This window comes from Solanum tuberosum, unplaced genomic scaffold (assembly GCF_000226075.1).
Source record: "Solanum tuberosum cultivar DM 1-3 516 R44 unplaced genomic scaffold, SolTub_3.0 scf00020, whole genome shotgun sequence".
Taxonomy (NCBI): domain Eukaryota; kingdom Viridiplantae; phylum Streptophyta; class Magnoliopsida; order Solanales; family Solanaceae; genus Solanum; species Solanum tuberosum.
In genome coordinates, this window is record NW_006238946.1 from 1580606 (window position 1) to 1593154 (window position 12549).

General features: G+C 33.4%; 2 protein-coding genes across 2 annotated transcripts in view; one reads left to right on the forward strand and one right to left on the reverse strand.

Moving 5' to 3' along the window:
- The window catches only part of LOC102600420 (protein FREE1-like), a 9625-nt gene extending 5590 nt beyond the window's left edge, over positions 1-4035 (forward strand). The window contains exons 7-10 of the mRNA XM_006340706.2: positions 2413-2502; positions 2823-2856; positions 3014-3081; positions 3618-4035. Coding sequence (XP_006340768.1) covers positions 2413-2502; positions 2823-2856; positions 3014-3081; positions 3618-3695 — 270 coding nt within the window. The 3' untranslated portion in view covers positions 3696-4035. The remainder of the gene's footprint in view (positions 1-2412; positions 2503-2822; positions 2857-3013; positions 3082-3617) is intronic.
- A 449-nt stretch (positions 4036-4484) lies between these two features.
- LOC102600745 (F-box protein At4g35930-like) lies at positions 4485-8835 on the reverse strand. Its single transcript, XM_006340708.2, has 5 exons — positions 8533-8835; positions 7049-7568; positions 5326-5400; positions 5126-5235; positions 4485-5042 (listed from the first exon to the last, which is right to left on the reverse strand). Exons 2-5 carry the CDS (start codon positions 7433-7435, stop codon positions 4781-4783), a joined length of 834 nt encoding a protein of 277 aa, XP_006340770.1. The 5' UTR covers positions 7436-7568; positions 8533-8835; the 3' UTR covers positions 4485-4780.
- Between the last annotated feature and the right edge of the window lie 3714 nt (positions 8836-12549).

Sequence of the window (12549 nt, forward strand, 5' to 3'; positions counted from 1 at the left end):
GTGGGTGAGAGAAAGGGGATATTATTGGGATGGAATTTAGAAAGGTGTGAACTACTTTTATGTTACAAGTCATTAAAGATACTTTCTACAACAGAGTTATAACAGGTCATAATTTATGTGCGTAAGATTTTGCCGAAAAGAACCCTTTGGTTAATCATTGAGAAATTGGAACTTGTCAAAAATATTCATTGAGATTAGAGATGTGATGCTCAACTACATTGTTGAGTTCATTTAGGATGTAAATGCATGTGTTTCTATCTATCTAAACATGTCAGAATATAGTGGTGGTTGCTCGTTGATGATTTTTTCATACAGTAAATATCATATCATTAATTATGGAAATCTCTTGTATACCAGAAAGTTAAGGTAGAGAAATACACGGATATTCCCCATATGTACAATATTGTTCTTTTGCACTATCAAATGCTTTTCTATTCCTCTCTTTGCAAGAAGACCCACATAAGAAGTAGTGGGGAACAATTATATGCTCCTGGTTACTTGATAAAAATTATAAATGAATAATGTTCTTGGTCTTCTCTTCCTCCTTCCATAAGCCCAACTGTGTAGTTCTTCCCTTCACTATACCTGACAATCTGACATCATCTCTTCCCTTAGACCTGACAATCTGAAATCATCCACTAAAATCAAACTAACTAAATATCATCTACCAAAACCATGTTACCACCTTGCGATGTAATAGAAAGTGGTCCTTGAGTTTGCTTGAGCATTTGCACATAATATACTAAGGCCAAACCCATCGGTGGCCACCTAAAGTTGGCATCAATTTTCATTTAGACACTTTAACTAGACTTTGTTCATTTTAGACACCTCATGTCGTGTCCTATTGTGTCATTTTGACACTTTTTGCTGAGTTGGCATATTGCGTGCGTTTCACTGTTTTTGAGAGCGTGAAAAGTTTAAATATTGTACATTTTTACTTTTTTTTTGTTTCTTCTTCCTTCTCTCTCCTTCCAACACCTCCTCCATCATCCACCACCGTATCCAACTTCTCCCCCTAACTTTCTCACCATTCGATTGTCATAAACCTTGCTGAAATTATTCAAAAACTTCATCGAAGAAGAAAAAGACTGGATTAGGCCGTGAATCTGGAGGTTTTGATGGTGGTGCATATCTTTTTATTGCTCACATCTAGCCATAATAATCTTCTAAGATCCCTTTCCTTTTCTATCCTTCAATATGCAAAAAATCCTCTGTACTGCAATTTTACCTCTAGGAAAGCAAAAATTATCTGGTCAAACTTTAAGCCTGATAATTTTGACTATTTCGTCAAAAAGAAAAAGATGAAATCTCGTTGAAAGTAATTACTCAATGGAGAACAATTACAATAATCAATTAGGGGAGAATTTAGGTCAAAAAGGTCACTTCTTTTATGGAGGAAGTTAAGTTCTTGGTGCATCCCCAAATTCATTTATTTATGAAAGAGATAGAAGCAGAGGTGGAGATTGTTATGACCTGATGATAGTGAAAATAGATGGAGGAAGTACTTTTCATTCCGTTAATCTTCCATAATTTTATCAAATTTGAAAAGGATGTTCATGGTGGTCAGAGGAGGAGAGATGGAGATGGTGAGAAAGAAAGTGGGCACTGCAAGGTTTTTTGATTTTTTTTTAAAAATAAAATGAAACTTATTTTTTAAGTAAATAACTAATTAGTTTTAAAAATATGTTTTTATTTGTAATACATTTATTGTTAATTATTTTTGGTATATATGCCATATGTCTTCGGTTAATTCGTTGCTTTGACACCATCATCGGCGAGTGTGTTACACTCTCCTTAGTGTTTTTGCTGATTGTAAAAAGAGTGTCAAAATGACACAGTGGTCATCTACACAAGGTGTTTAAAATGAACAAAGGCTGGTTAAGGTGTCTAAATGAAAGTTTGTGACAACTTTAGGTGGCTACCGATGAGTTCCGCCTACTAATATATGTAAGACTCCTCTGTCGTAGTTTCTCATCTGTCAAAATCAATCCCCTCGCTGCCACCCATGCTCATTGATGACAGTAGCATCTACTGAATTTTGGGCAAATAATATCACATGTTATTTGTGGGAAAATTGATGACACCCTTTTTATTATTTTACTTTTCATCATCCAACTTGATTTTAAGGAAATTTCTCTCTGAAAAAAATGAGGCATCAAAACCTTTCAGCTTTTTATGACTTTTATGATCTTGATATGATTATTGTACTATCCAAAGCTTTGCGACTCTTTTGTGATGATGCTTTTCAATGTTTACATTCTTTATTGTTGTTATCATTGTTCAACATGTTGATCTTCTGTATGTTTGCATTTTTTAATTTTATTGGCCATAAGAGCTTTTAGCTATATCTTCACAAAATGTACTGTCCTCGAAAAGTTTCTAGTGTTCATAATATTGCTTCTCATTTTGCAGGCTGAGGTAACTCAAAGGCTCAGCAATGCTAAAGCAGCGGTCAGAGTTGCTGCAATGCCGAGTCATGTGGACCTTGCAAAAAAACTCCAGGTAGATATCACTTCTATGTTTCCATCATTATTTGCTTTTGTTGAGCGATTTGTTCTTTTGAGATAGGTTATCAAAACAGTAGTTTGACGACTCGTAGTACGATTGCATCAACAGTTTCCGAGGTTTTTGAGGGATAGCTATTTTTGGACAACATAATTGTAAAAATAGGATATACGATATGAGCAACAGAATCATGAGTTTGTGTGTTTACATAGCAGCTTAGAGTTGCATCTTTGGCTGATGGTCCTTTTAAAGTTATCTTTTGTGGTTGCATCTTAAGCATTTAGTGTGAATATCTCTGATTTGAATTTCATCAACAGGAGGAGTTGGACAAAAAGCGGAAGACATCAACAGGTATTAGCCATTGCCAAGATAATTTCTTGTTCAATTCAAATAACATAGTTTTGCAATGGATTGCTGTCTGGAACTGGCGTGCAAAGTTCTATCATCTATGGCGGCTGCAATTTGGTGATTTTTCTTTTCCTGAACTGAAAATATCTATTATTCTCAGGTCATACATCCCAAGGATCCAGGAGGATGAGAGAGGTTGCATGCCCAACTTGCACAGTCCATTTGCAGGTTTAGAACCCTTTTCCCTATTTGTTTTATGGTTGAAACTAGCAGATTGATTTTCGCACTACATAGTAGCTCTATTCCATTGAATGAAATTGCCTATTTTCCCTTTCAAACATTCTTTGATCTGTTAAAATTGAAGGCGGGGGCTCATGTTGTCCTGTTGTGTCTAGGTCCCTAAGAAAGTAATTCATATTTTCAAACTTGTAAAATTTACTAGTTTCAACAGTTGGCCAAAAGGAAGGGAAAGGGAACAAAGAAAGAGGAGTACTACCTAGATTAGCAGATTTTATGCCGTTGAAATGATTGGACAAGTTTTTGGGACCTAATGTATAGAGTAAAACGTGATGCCAAACCTTTTAGAACTTTTTACCAAATGAAAAAAGATTTAAGAGAATGGTGAAATATGCATTTTGATATTACATGTTCGTGGAAAATATGAAATGCAAACAGCGTTTGCTTTCTACCTATTGCTGAGACTTCTTGTAGTGTTAACCCTGCAACTTCCGCTTGGGAAGTATCTAATGCAGTTATGTTTGTAGGTTGAAGTCCCGGCTTCTGGATCAGAAACGATTGAGTGCAGTGTCTGCCAGCACCCATTCCTTGTTAGTGCTCATTGACAGGCAGGGTCGGTGTGGTTTGCTTTGCAATCATCCTATATGCAGGGATGGATTTGAAGCCACCACAATGGTCCTTCCAACTTTATATGATTGTTTTTAAGGCGTATCAACTTGTGTCTTCATTGGTGTTTTGTTAGCTCTCTCTTTCAATATTGTAAATTTATTAACAGTAGTCAGTTCTATGAGCTTTTTCTCGGTTGTGTGCATGTATAGTACACGTGCTTCATGTCGTGAAGCACTTGCAAAAGTGATTCACACATAATATGATGCGAGGTGCATGAAACTAACTTGTTCAGTTCATTGTGCAAATCAATCAATTTTCAGTATTTTGAATCCTTTACACATATATTATTTTCATTTCATATCATTGTGACACCACAGAACTCATATATTGATGAGCAAATAGGAACTAAATATAAAGCAGAATGGTTATTTGTTGATACATGTGATAGACAGATCCTCTACAGGAGAACTACGTTTATTTTCACTGGAGTTTCCCTCTGTTCCAGCACAGTTTTATTTGTTCTCTTATCCATTTCTTCCTAGTTTGCCTCGTAAAAAATAATATTTTTTTTCTGATTATATAAAGAAATTAATATAATATTTATAGGTTGAAAGATACAATAGGTGTAGGAAGTGCAAAAAAGCTTAAATTAATTTGTGTTCCCTCTTCAACGCCCCAAATGGAATGCAAATATCATTGCATAGTATACATGCCAACTCTCCTTGTTGGATATTAAAGATTGTGTTATAAGGTATTTCTAGAGCAACTATGAAGATCTTGATATTAAAGTTTTGTAAAAAGTATCAGCTTCATTCTCACAATCAACTGCACTAAAACATTGCATATATTCTTTTCATTTAACTGCTACAGATAAAAGCAACAATCACTGCCACTCCAAAACCCAATACAAGGAAACTATATAGGACTATACACGACCAATATCAATGTATTATTCGCATCACAATCTTCAAACACCACAACTTCCACGAATGCCTTGATAATGTTACAGAACTCCATCATGGCTGTAGTACTACCAAGATTCCTACTATACACATTAGGAGATGAGAAACTAAAACAGAAGCTAACGAAGTTTATTCTGAGAAACAGCCTGGCATAATTCATCCTCGTAAAATAGGACTCTATTAGAACCCAAGGGCTTACAAAGGGGTTTTGGTATAACAGATGGCACCAAATGCCTTGAAGGAAATGCAGATTCCTGGAAAAGAACAGCTGCAATTTGCTCCATCTCTATAAACTTGAGGCGAGATGGGGGCTTGGGACCATGCTTAGGAGCCTGAGGAGTAACAGGGCTGTGAACCCATGCACCTTTCCCATCCCCTTTGCTGCAAAGTGACAGCTATATTTAAATTTAACGCATATAAATCAGTTAGCCAGCTAAAGGATGGTTGGAAGATCATAGTATTACCTTGCAAAAGGACAGTGATCAGTGGGGAGAGGAGTCATGGTTCCTAACATATCTTGTCGCCTTCTATCTGGAGTCGTATAATTGAAATGGAATTGTCTTGCCAAAGTTACCTGTCCCGTTTGCACCAGCAATTAGACATCACATCTTCTTATGTGGCTAAAAGGACAAAAATGGAGAGAGAGAGAGAGAGAATGACTCACTGCCTTCCTGGTCTTCTGAGAGACATGGAAAACTGCTTTAAGTTGGTCATGTTGCAGGTGGCAAAGTATGTTAACCTTAAGTAGAATATATAAAAAACTATTAGCTAATCAGCTCAGACAATAAACTGCAGGAATTGGATTCTGTCCTCAGTGACATACGAGTTAGTTTAATTATTCTTCTCAAATGTCAAATATCATACTATCTCCATTTCAGAAAACACAAACGAACAATAAGTAACACACCTACTGTCATTTTACACAATACTCATTTGCCAAACCGCTATTTCAGCTTATCTGCTCATCCTTTCAGCCTATTTTTCTTATAATTTTTTGCTTTCATTTTTTCAAGAATTCAAGTTCTCTACAACATTAATAGTTGATTAAGTAGCCAGTTACCTGGTAATGCTGATGAGGAAGCTAGGTGGAGAGAGTGAGGAAAAGAAACCAAAAGATCTACATGGAGAGGCAGTAGCACACAAATAGCTTCAAACTGTGAAGAACTGATGAATTAAGCATGCTAATACAGGAATTCAAAACAGATACGTAACTGATGTGTTGTAATGGAATGAGACAGCTAGGAGCTTCCATTCATGCAGATGTTTAGATCAAATGAATCAGATCAGAATAGAACCATCTTCAGTTTACTAATGTCAACAAGCAACTGAAAAGTTGACAAAAGTACTGAGATTTAATGTGAAAAACAACATATTTATTCGAACTAAGGATTATATAATTGACAAGAATTTCCTTGCACTAATGAGTAATTTCTTGATTGGCATGAAACAAAAGATTATGGAAGGTTGAGAAAATCAGTAGGGAAGGAAAAGATATGCTGGAGAAAGCATACAAATTAGGGCACAATCAGTGGGTCAGAATCTATGCATGCAAGGGGAAGAGATCACTTTAAAGATTTGCAATCAAGGAGATTTCTTAGGACTAATGTCTCATTTGTCAGAATTGAGGTTTCTGCAAAAGGGCAAGGAAACGTCTGAAATATAGCTCTAATCCCAGAAACACGTGTTCCTTGAATCACACTCTATAAATAATTGCAGATGAACAGTCACTGAGATTCAAAGTTCAAGAAAAAAAAGACAGGTTCCTAAAGAACATACAAAAAAAAGGAAAATCATTCTCTGTACAAGAAAAGAGACAGCGACCTCCTTTCATTGTAGATCGTGAGTTGAAAAAAATGAGTTATGTGGGATCTCATTGTTGGTGTGAAAACCCAACATGCAATTTTGTTGTTGATACTTGATCAACAAGTGCAACCTCCAAAAGTCGGTGGTGGGTTGTTTGAAAATCACTAGAAATTGTACGAAACTCATGAGCAAAGGAACTCAAGTATAACTCCCTTGTATCTCAACTCTCAAGAACTGGATAATGGCTTGTCGAACCACTATAAAATATCACATGTCAATTTTACTTTTTGCATTTTGTAGCTTACTGTTAAACATGCTCAACCCCATATACACTAATGTTCAAATTGATTCAACGTTAACACTTCAAATTGGCTAATAATTTTAGAAGTAGCACATTCAACCTCCTATTGCGTTTCCAAAGATTGCCAACAGTTTTTCTTATTCTCTACCTATAGTGAAAGAAGACTTATTAACATCTACATTTAGAGAATGCAAGCCAAGTAAATTGATGTACACAAGGATATAATGAACAAAGTTTGAACTAGATGATTAGGTTGGAGAAAAAAGAAGAGCACATTCAATACCAATAAATCCAATGGTAGTGACTCAAGCCTTGACTCCAACATGCCTTCTACAGCTCCGGGTGTCTTTGGAGTCATTAGCAAATAATTCTGCTTGGCTAAATCCATGTGTGAAGCCACTTCCCCCAAATGAGATCTCACGGGAGATAGAAATATGGGACTCTCATCATTAACATCATTTAGAAACAGATCTTCCTTATTAGCATCATCTGTATCCGTTACGACCACTCTTCTCTTCCAAAGATCAGCACAACATTTAGCAGCAGAAACCTTGGTATTCCGAAGTTGTGCAAGAGCACCTGGTCTCAGATACTTGCTCTTTGTACTCTTCGACCACCTTTTCTGTTTCAGAGTGTTGGATTGCCCATCTTTAGGAGATACTTTCCCCATAATACTATTTCTGTTTTCTCACTTGGCAGGAAATTAGGTTTAGGGATCACCTTTACCCTCAAGGTTCACTAACTCCCAAACTAATGTATCCAATTTAAGATTAAATTTGACCCAGATTTCATTCCATATTAACCTGAAAAAGTGAAAAGGATAAAAGGAAATAACTTATCAAAACAGGAAAACATTCCAACTTCCAGAGCAATTTGTATACAAAAATATAGCCACAAGAAATAATTTTACAATGCTTCACTATCCTTGAAATTTGAATAGTTTAAAATGTTTTCTACAAGGAAAATACAGTCCATTATTAATAAAAGGGTAAACTGACTTCAATTATATATTGTACGAAGTCATTTCTCTTTAAAAATACCTCAAACTATCCATATTAGGAGTGCATTGTCTTGTTGTCCGTCCATACTAGTAGTTGTAGTATTACACGTGTAGTTTCTTGTACTTCGAATTTTTGTTACAATCTGATTTTTCTTGTACTTCAACTATAGGATCATTTTATCATAGTATTGTACTGCTACAATCTGTTGTTCATATTACTATTGGTTGTTTCTTATACTTTCATTACTTCTTTTTCTGGACTGTTTTTTCCTTAAGCTGAGGGTCTATCGGAAACAACCTAACTAACTCTGAGGTATGGTAAGGTATGCGTACACTCTATCCTTCCCATACCCACTTTATAGGACTACGCCGGGTATGTTGTTGTATTCAGACATTAAGAGTATCACCAAGAGCTATTTTTATACCATATCACACCTCGTACAACAACCATATGTTGCCTTTTTTCATAACAAGCCATACATGAAACTGATAGAGAAAATGATTTCACAAAGTACCAAATGCAACCTAAATTCACATGAAGCCACAAATTATGAAACTACAAGAAATTTGATGCTTTTCAAATAACTCGCTGATGAATTCTTACAAAGGCTAGGCACGAATTCCTCAATAATTAACTTGATACGACTTAACTACATATAAACAGTCAAAATTAACAGCTAAACCCCAAAAATTCAAGTACAATAAATTCAGAAACACACATACACAAAACCAAACAAAACAACAATGAAGAGTAAGAAATTACGAACCTGAAGAGAGAGAAGCATAAACCCTAGCAAATGGAGAAGGAACCACTGATGGATTGGAGGGAAAGATTTTTTGGGCGGGGGTGACCTAGGGATTGGCTAAAAGACTGCTTATTTGAATTTGTTTGTTGTGAAAGACCCGCCAAAAGCTTTTGTGGGTGGGATCCACTTGGGCCGGGTATTTCGTCAGTTACTCCACGTGTTGTCTTGCTATTGGAAGTGTTTTCTGGGCTCAATTTAGAATCCTATGTTGGGGCTTCTCCGCTTATGGCGGAGTTCAGTTGACTTCTTAAGATTTTGTGTACTTTTCATATATCTGATCAGTTGCCAATGGAATAAAAGAAAATGATTTTTTTTTTAAATATAGAAAAAGAAAAAAAATATAAAATTATAAACAAGTTTGTAAAGGGCTATGATTATAATCTCAGAATAAAATGTATGTTTATTATATTTTGCATTGGTTAGTGATAATTTTCCCTAGTAGTTAACCCTAAAATTATTTATCCACCATTTATATTACAATTGTAGAAACTTTCACATATAGCAAACATAAAAATTATATTTGTATGTTATAGCTATAGTTTGCATAATTGCGCTTTATAGCAAATTTTATGTTTGCTATAGAGTTTGAATTCGCTAGATACATTCAATTTTATACAAATTGTTCAGTTTTGTATAAATTCATTTATACATTGTAATTTGTATAATAAGATCTGTATTTGTATAATATTAAGTGTATAAAATGAAAATATATGTATTTGTATTTGTATATACACTTTTCTCTCGCTTTATACAAACACAAACGCATTTTATACATTTTATATCGAAATATATAAAATGGCTAATTGTATATCGAATCCGATGGCAAAAAATGGGATGTTGCTGCAAATTACAATTAAAATAAACTATGGCTATAAAATTTAATTTGAATTAATAGTTTGTTATTTCATACAATTTTCCCAACAACTTTCACATATAGCAAACGTAAAAATCATATTTGTATGTTATAGCTATAGTTTGCATAATTGCATTTGCAATGGAGCTTTGATTTGTATAATTCACTACAAACATTCAATTTTATATAAATTGTTTAGTTTTGTATAAATTCATTTATACATTGTAATTTGTATAATAAGATTTGTATTTGTATAACTATAAGTGTATAGGACAAAAATATATGTATTTGTATTTGTATATACATTTTTCTCTTGCTTTATACAAACACAAACACAAACACAAACACATTTTATATCGAACTATATAAAATGATTAATTGTATACCGAAAATGGCTAATTGTATACCGAATCAAATGACAAAAAAAGGAATGTTTTGCTGCGAACTACAATTAAAATAAACTATGACTATAACATTTAATTTGAATTAATAATTTGCTATTTTATACAATTTTATTTTAATGGGATAACTAATCTTGTGAAATATTCAATTCGTGAGATAATTTTGTGTATCTCATCCTCCATACCAAATGATCCCTAGAGGAAGCTGACCAACTCCATCTGGAAAAAAGCCAATTTTTGCTCTATAGGCCCAATAGAGGCCCATAAACATTCGAAGATCCAGAAATAAAGAGTCAATTCTTCCTAATATTTGTTTAAGTCGGTATAACTAAATGGGCTCAGAATCCGTTATTAGAGCTTTGTGGTTTCTCTTGAGGGAGAAGGGACAAAACGTTAGACTGTCCTTACAGTATCCATTTTAAGTTGAACAACTTTACGTATAGCAAACATAAAAATCATATTTGTATGTTATAGCTATAGTTTGCATAATTGCACTCCATAACAAATTTTATGTTTGCTATGGAGCTTTTGATTTGTATAATTAGCTACAAACATTCAATTTTATACAAATTGTTCAATTTTGTATAAATTCATTTATACATTGTAATTTGTATAATAATATATGTATTTGTATAATTATAAGTGTATATAATGAAAATATATGTATTTGTATTTGTATATACACTTTTCTCTCGGTTTATACAAACACAAACGCATTTTATACCGAAATGTATAAAATGGCTAATTGTATATCAAATCAGATGGCAAAAAAAGTGGATGTTTGCTGCAAATTACAATTAAAATAAACTATGGCTATAGCATTTAATTTAAATTAATAGTTTGCTATTTCATACAATTTTCCCTGAGTTTGCTATTTAAATTTTACTTTTAAAAGTTGTGCGAAATAGTCCTTGGAATTGATAAAACATTAATTAGATTGTTATCTACGACTACAAAATTTTAAAACATGATCTAGTGTTACTTATAAGATTTTCAGTTTGCTCAAAAGAATCTTTAGTCGATAATCTAAAAGGTCATAAGTTGCAAGAATAATTTTTTTAAAAAAGTCATTTACTAAACAACTATTCCAATAGGCACAACCAACAAAACTTTTGTGATTTTAATCCTCTTAGACCAACTTCTTTACCATATATTATCTTGTTCAATTATTTTACAAAAAGTATGTAGGCTCAGTATAAATTATCGTGGATACTACTTCAAAAAGTTGTTAACTACCCTAATTAAAAGGTTGTGTTAAATAAGGCAATTAGTGACAATTGGAGCACTAAGGGTCCATTTGTGTACCATGTTTGATATGATTTGTTCTAGTACAATCACGCCAAAAGAAAGTGAATTATTTATTTTACCAAACAAAGCCAACATTCATTGCTTCATACTTGATGGAATCAGTGCCAAAATTAGCGGAATGATATATAGCCTTTTAGAAAGAGCATCTTTCTAAGCTATCTTTTGAGTTAGGTTAAACTCAAAATCTATTTTCTTTATCAAAAGTCAAATATAATTTAATTATTGTTTACCTATTACATCCATGTCTTAGATTGTACACACTTTTGATGTCTACGATTCAAATGAAAATCTATAGGCGTGTGGAGGGAGTATTGAATCTCACACCAGTGACATAGATTAATTTCTTGATCTTTTTACCAGTTGATAAAATTTATTACAAAACAAAACCGAGTTTGAACTACATCTTCACAATTCTATGTGAATTGGAAAGTACTTATAATGAAAAGATACAATTTGGAATCATTTTTTTATGAACATATACATCGAATTAATCTTCTTTGATTTTTTTTTTTAAAATCGATAAATCACAAGACACAAATAAGTATAGGCGGCTAAATATTTTTATTTAATACTATGGTGAAAGTTAGAATAAGACAATGATTGTTGAGCTGCAAACAGAATATGTATATATAAAGGCGTGCAACTTTGGTTACGTTAATTCCACCATATAAATGAGTAATGACATTTGTGGAATCGCACCCGTGATACTCCACTACCAAAAAAGTTCCCTTTCTTAAGTCTTTTAAAATTAGAGAAAAAGTTTAAAAGTACTTGGAGTATAAAATTGCCTGCACAAAAAGCCATCCTTTCGTAGGTTTAAAATTTTAAACATATATGGGCACTATGATATAACTTTTCAGACTGTATTCCCAATATAAAAGTTTAAAAAACATAAAATAATTTGGCTAATCAATCCTTGTGTTTTGTTGTTCATTTTGTTTGTTTGCTCGAGAATATATAGAACAATGGGTTGTATGTCTGAGAATTTTCCTTTTTTGTGTATTTCATTTATTATTCCTTGACACATAAAACAAATAAATAAGTAAAGTTATATATTGAAATATATATCATATAGTGCTTTAGCAATTGTTGACAAAGACTATCTTACTGAATTGCTGAATTGTCGCACGATAGATTTGCAGATAAGCTACCTGGCTTTGGTTACAAGTCCCATTTAAAGCATCCAGAAGAAAATGACTGATTGTTGAGCGAAGGGCTCATTTGGTTGGGAACAAGTTATTTCAGGATTAATTATCCTGAGAATAGTTATTCTGGTATAACTTATCTCATCACTATGGTATAAATGGTGGGATAAGTTATCTCAAACATGTCAACCAAACAAGACACTAAAATTTAATCCAAGGACTAATTTTTTTATCCCAGGACTATTTATTCCCATCCTTCACACCAAACGAA